Source organism: Panthera tigris, chromosome A1 (genome assembly GCF_018350195.1).
Source record: "Panthera tigris isolate Pti1 chromosome A1, P.tigris_Pti1_mat1.1, whole genome shotgun sequence".
NCBI lineage: Eukaryota > Metazoa > Chordata > Mammalia > Carnivora > Felidae > Panthera > Panthera tigris.
The window spans coordinates 116,274,793-116,280,792 of NC_056660.1; the positions used below are offsets into that span (position 1 = coordinate 116,274,793).

The window sequence follows — 6,000 nt, forward strand, 5'->3', positions numbered from 1 at the left end:
AAGAGGTAGTGCAAATAGGAGAGGAAACAAGGTGGGATTTTAGGATAAGTTGGGAGATAGTAAAGACACATTATGTTTTTAGTTTGACAATGTCTTCCTCTGTCTCTGTTTTAAGATAACTATTTCAAAAAACTTTATGGATGGTTTCTTTTCATTCTATTTAGAATTATTGAAATTTTGGAATGAAACCAAAAAATTTTCGAAGTCACGAATTGCTTTTAACATACTTGTCAAAAAAGGAATATGTCAATTTCTTTTAAAGTTATAACATCTTAATTTTATAATCATGTTTAATATATTCTTTATTGGATGGCATTAAACTCAGGCTAATCATGAGTACTCTACAGCTCTTCAAGGCATAGTATTTGTTATAGTCTGTGTCAAGATCAGTAACCAACCCATAGCTTTACTGGTATACCATAGTTATTTAGCTATATGATAGCCTTGGAATTTGGGGACTTGAAAACGATCTTTAATGTGTACTTTATGTGTACTTAATTAACCAATTCCTTAAACCAAAAATGGAATGGACCTTCAGTATGGCATCATTCTCAAAGGGACTGGATTATTTAAATTAGCAAACGCAAGGGGATTTATTTCTTAGTCATGTTTTTTTTTCTGAATTTAGTCACTCTCACCCCCCCCATGTGCTAAAATTTTTTGCTCTTCTTTAGGCAAGTATGTTGGTCTTGAGTTTATGGCTTCCACAATTAAAAAATAATTAAAAGTAGTTATAACTATAAATCTTTTGCATAGATCTATAATAATCAAATCGCTATTTTATTTATTTTTTCATTTTTTATCTTTTTTACATTCATTTATTTTTGAGAGACAGAGAGAGACAGAGCACAAGTGGGGGATGGGCAGAGAGAGGAGACACAGAATCCGAAGCAGGCTCCAGGCTCTAAGCTGTCAGCACAGAGCCCGACATGGGGCTTGAACTCACAAACCACGAGATCATGACCTGAGCTGAAGTTGGACGCTCAACCGACTGAGCCACCCAGGCGCCCCTCAAATCACTGTTTTAAAAAGTGTTCCAAAATGAAGACTACAGCTCACTTTCACATAAAACCTAAGATTCCTTTGTGTAGCCATTTACAATATTTTTTTAGTAAGAAAGTTTGGGATTTTCCAAGTGGCTGCTATCTTATCAAAAGGATTTCAAATACTGGATATAGTTGGTTTCTTAACAGCCTTGAGAATGATTAAACTATTTTTCTCTTTTCATACAAGACTGATAAGCTTATTGCAGTAGATAACAGTTCCTATGCAAATTTCAATTTGGTTTTTGTATCTGAGATAAGAATAGGAAAATAAAATTGAGTGAATGAATTAGATTTGGAATGCTTTATATACTCTAGTCTCCTTAAACCATTTTTGGAATAAAATGTGTGTAAACAATCAGACAAATATAGCTTGAATTCCTGATTCAGTGGGTTGGGGGGTAGAAATAAATTATTTTTCAAATAGTAGTGGATATAATGCAAATTTAAGTTGTTCTTCAGGATGGAAACTACAACATTCACCCTTAGCAGATACTATAATTGAAAAAAAAAGCTTTAAAATGAGGCAAAGATAAATATACTTTTTATTTCTAAGGGTCAGTACTTGTTAAATTCATTAACATCAAATAAAATAAATCTTTGGGTAAACTGATAAATAGCTTGCATATCAGCATTGATTTGAAACACCATTATATTGAGGTGGTAACTTAGAGAACTTGCATCTTGAATTATTCTGTGTACAACTGAACTAAATGTTTAGAATAATTTAACATAGTACAAGGATTAAGCAATAGAAATTAGTGTTAGCAACGGAGTAAACTTAATAAAAGTCCATTCTAAAGTAATCAATTTCTAAAAGTCTAAAAAACACGACACTAATAACCAAGAAATGTGGACTTTTCATGCTTATATACATGATAATTATACATGATAATGTATAGTTAGTGCAGTAGTAGTACGTCCTCTTAGATGTCTATATCCAAGATAAAACTCTTCTTAGGATTCTAACTTGTAAGACAAAAACTACCTTTGTAGAGCTAGTGGTCATACACAAGGAATGTATAAATAAAGAATTAAAAGCCTACAAAGTAAAACATGGACCAATATATGAAGGAATTTTGAGAGAAGCAGTATAGTTGAAAGAAATAGTATAAACACAAAGGCACTTCCATTTTGAACCACAGGATGTCGTTGTTCTCCAAGAAGAAGATTATTTTAACAGAAGAAAATTACCATTATTCACGGACCAGAAAGAATCTCCACTGTTCCGGTGTTTTAAAGACTATACACACCCATGTTGTTAAGATCCAGTAGAGATCTCAGGAACAGACTCAAAAGAAAGATCTAAAAGGACTACACATTTCCTCTCATGAAACGTTGATTTACTAACCTGAAACAGAGCAGGATGTTAGCTTCAGGATCAGGTGGCCAGGAAGTCAAGCGCTTGCTGCTCTCGGTTATGCTCCTTGCAGCATCGGAGGCCGAGAGCGGCCAAGTCCATTACTCTGTCCCGGAGGAAGCCAAACACGGCACCTTTGTGGGCCGCATCGCGCAGGACCTGGGGCTGGAGCTGGAAGAGCTGGTGCCGCGCTTTTTCCGAGTGGCGTCCAAAGGTGGCGGGGATCTTCTGGAGGTAAACCTGCAGAATGGTATTTTGTTTGTGAATTCTCGGATCGACCGCGAGGAGCTGTGTGGGCGGAGCGCGGAGTGCAGCATCCACCTGGAGGTGATCGTGGACAGGCCGCTGCAGGTTTTCCATGTGGAGGTGGAGGTGAAGGACATTAACGACAACCCGCCAATGTTCCCAGCGACACAAAAAAATTTGTTTATTTCCGAAACTAGGGCTCTTGACTCTCATTTTTCACTAGAGGGCGCATATGATGCAGATATCGGGGCCAACGCTCTGCTGACTTACAAACTGAGCCCCAACGAATATTTCTCTCTGGAAGTACCCACCAACGAGGAACAGGTAAAACCGCTCGAACTAGTACTAAAAAAATCTTTAGACAGGGAAGTCGCTTCAAAGCTTCTCTTGGTGCTCAAAGCAACCGATGGGGGCAAACCTGAGCTGACAGGTACCACAGAGTTACACATCACAGTGCTGGATGCAAATGACAATGCCCCAGTATTTGACAAAGCAGTCCATCGTGTAAAATTACTGGAGAATTCGAGAAACGGTACCCTGGTTATTAGACTTAATGCCTCGGATTTGGATGAAGGTTCCAACAGTCACATTCTTTATTCATTTGCAACTGATGTCTCCTCTAATACAGAAGCCTCTTTTCACATAGATTCAGATAGTGGAGAAATAAAAGTAAACGGAAAAATAGATTTTGAAGAAACTAAATTATGGAAACTTCAAATAGAAGCAGTTGACAAAGGAAATCCTCCGATGTTTGGTCACTGCACAGTCTTGATAGAAGTCTTGGATATTAACGATAATGCTCCAGAGTTGCTAGTGACTTCACTATCGCTGTCTGTTCCAGAGGATGCTCCACTGGGGACCGTCATCGCCCTAATCAGTGTAACTGACCGTGACGCTGGTGGCAACGGGCAAGTTACGTGCTCACTAACACCCCATGTCCCCTTCAAGCTGGTGTCCACCTTCAAGAATTACTATTCGCTGGTGCTGGACAGCGCCCTGGACCGCGAGAGCGTGGCGGACTATGCTCTAGTAGTGACAGCACGGGACGGGGGCTCGCCTTCGCTGTCGGCCACGGCCAGCGTGTCCGTGGAAGTGGCCGACGTGAACGACAACGCGCCGGCATTCGCGCAGGCCGAGTACACGGTGTTCGTGAAGGAGAACAACCCTCCCGGCTGCCACATCTTCACGGTGTCCGCGCGGGACGCGGACGCGCAGGAGAACGCGCTGGTGTCCTACTCGCTGGTGGAGCGGCGGGTGGGCGAGCGTGCGCTGTCGAGCTACGTGTCGGTGCACGCGGAGAGCGGCAAGGTGTACGCGCTGCAGCCGCTGGACCACGAGGAGCTGGAGCTGCTGCAGTTCCAAGTGAGCGCGCGCGACGCGGGCGTGCCTCCGCTGGGCAGCAACGTGACGCTGCAGGTGTTCGTGCTGGACGAGAACGACAACGCGCCCGCGCTGCTGCCGCTGCCTGGGGCGGGCGGCGCGGGCGGCGCCGTGAGCGAGCTGGTGTGGCGGTCGGTGGGCGCGGGCCACGTGGTGGCGAAGGTGCGCGCGGTGGACGCCGACTCGGGCTACAACGCGTGGCTGTCGTACGAGCTGCAGCCGGCGGCGGGTGGCGCGCGCAGCCCGTTCCGCGTGGCGCTGTACACGGGCGAGATCAGCACGACGCGCAGCCTGGACGAGGCGGACTCGCCGCGCCAGCGCCTGCTGGTGCTGGTGAGGGACCACGGCGAGCCGGCGCTGACGGCCACGGCCACCGTGCTGCTGTCGCTGGTGGAGAGCGGCCAGGCGCCCAAGGCCTCGTCGCGGGTGTTGGCGGGCGCCGCCGGCGCGGAGGCGGCGCTGGTGGATGTCAACGTGTACCTGATCATCGCCATCTGCGCGGTGTCCAGCCTGCTGGTGCTCACGCTGCTGCTGTACGTGGCGCTGCGGTGCTCGGCGCCGCCCAGCGAGGGCGCGTGCGGGCCGGGGAAGCCCACGCTGGTGTGTTCCAGCGCGGTGGGGAGCTGGTCGTACTCGCAGCAGAGGCGGCAGAGGGTGTGCTCTGGGGAGGGTCCGCCCAAGACCGACCTCATGGCCTTCAGCCCTTGTGTTCCTCCCGGTTCAAGTTCTGGAGATAGTGGAGAACAACAGGATATTTTCGGGAATGATGTAAGTACAGTAATTCTGGAACATATTTTATGCCTTTTGATATCAATTGCATAGTATGTTCAGCAATATTATTGTAAATTTATTACTTCATTTATTTGTTTCTGGTTTTTTCCCTTGGGGTGGTTTATTTTAAAGCACATTGGAAGTCCATCCGTTTTCATTACTTTTCACTAAAGTCTTCATGAACATGCCTGGAACATTATTTATTTGCTGGAAATAATGAGAGTGGTAGTAATTGCAATAATGAAACAGATGGCTAACACTTTCTATAAATGAAGGTTAAATCCTCCTGTAAAGAAAGCAAGGATCACTCATGGGAAATGGAGGATATGGGCAAAGCTTACATCTTCTAGTTTTCAACTTTGCAGCAAGTTCATTCTTCCTATTTATTTTCTTATTCTAATTGATGTCCTCCACTAATTATATTAAATGTATTCAAAATTACCACAATAACGCATAACTTCATAATTTAGTTATTTTGAGTTTGAAATCTATTTAAATCCTTACTTTTCTATAAACTATACGCTGATTACTAATGGGCATGGGCTGTTGAGGTGGCTTCCTTTTATAAATAATTTCGTTTCTTTATCATCAATGGCATGCTTCTTTGAGATACTGGGTGAAGTTTCAGCCTTACCTTTGAAGAGGACTTTACTTTTTTGTCTTTAAGTCTCTCACAATTTCAAGCTTATTTTCTTCATAGTCTTCAGCTGCTTCAGATAAACTACATTTTTTATGTAATTCTTTTTTTTTATGTTTGTTTTTGAGAGAGCACAAGCAGGGCAGGGGCAAACAGAAGGGGACAGAGGATCCCAAGAGGGCTCTGTGTTGACATCAGTGAGCCTGATGTGGGGCTTGAGCTTAACGAACTGAACACCAAATGGCAAGACCATAACTTGAACCAAAGTCAGTTGCTCAACCAACTGAGCCACCCAGGTGCCCTTTTCTTTACTTCTCAATATAATTTCAGTTTTGCTAATTGCCTGTTGAATCTATTGCTGCTGTCCTCCATATTAATTCATTGATTTCCATTTATTTGGAAGATTTATTTTATATTTGATCATATTTATGCTTCTTACATTCATGGGACTCATTATGAGGCTGTATGGAAATTTTTTAGGGTAGGGTAGAAAAAATCACACTCCTTTGTGTTTTGAGTTTAAGAGAGTGTTCCCATAATGGGGAAAGGTGATACTGATTCAT

The 6,000-nt window shown here is 43.6% G+C and overlaps 1 protein-coding gene across 1 annotated transcript; it reads left to right on the forward strand.

The window, feature by feature from the left end:
• Window positions 1-2,151: 2,151 nt before the first annotated feature.
• Window positions 2,152-4,830, forward strand: LOC102954636 (protocadherin alpha-10). Its single transcript, XM_042985418.1, is given in 2 exon segments — window positions 2,152-4,683; window positions 4,685-4,830. Coding segments are annotated over 2 exon segments (2,391 nt in total). The 5' UTR covers window positions 2,152-2,409; the 3' UTR covers window positions 4,802-4,830.
• Window positions 4,831-6,000: the final 1,170 nt, after the last annotated feature.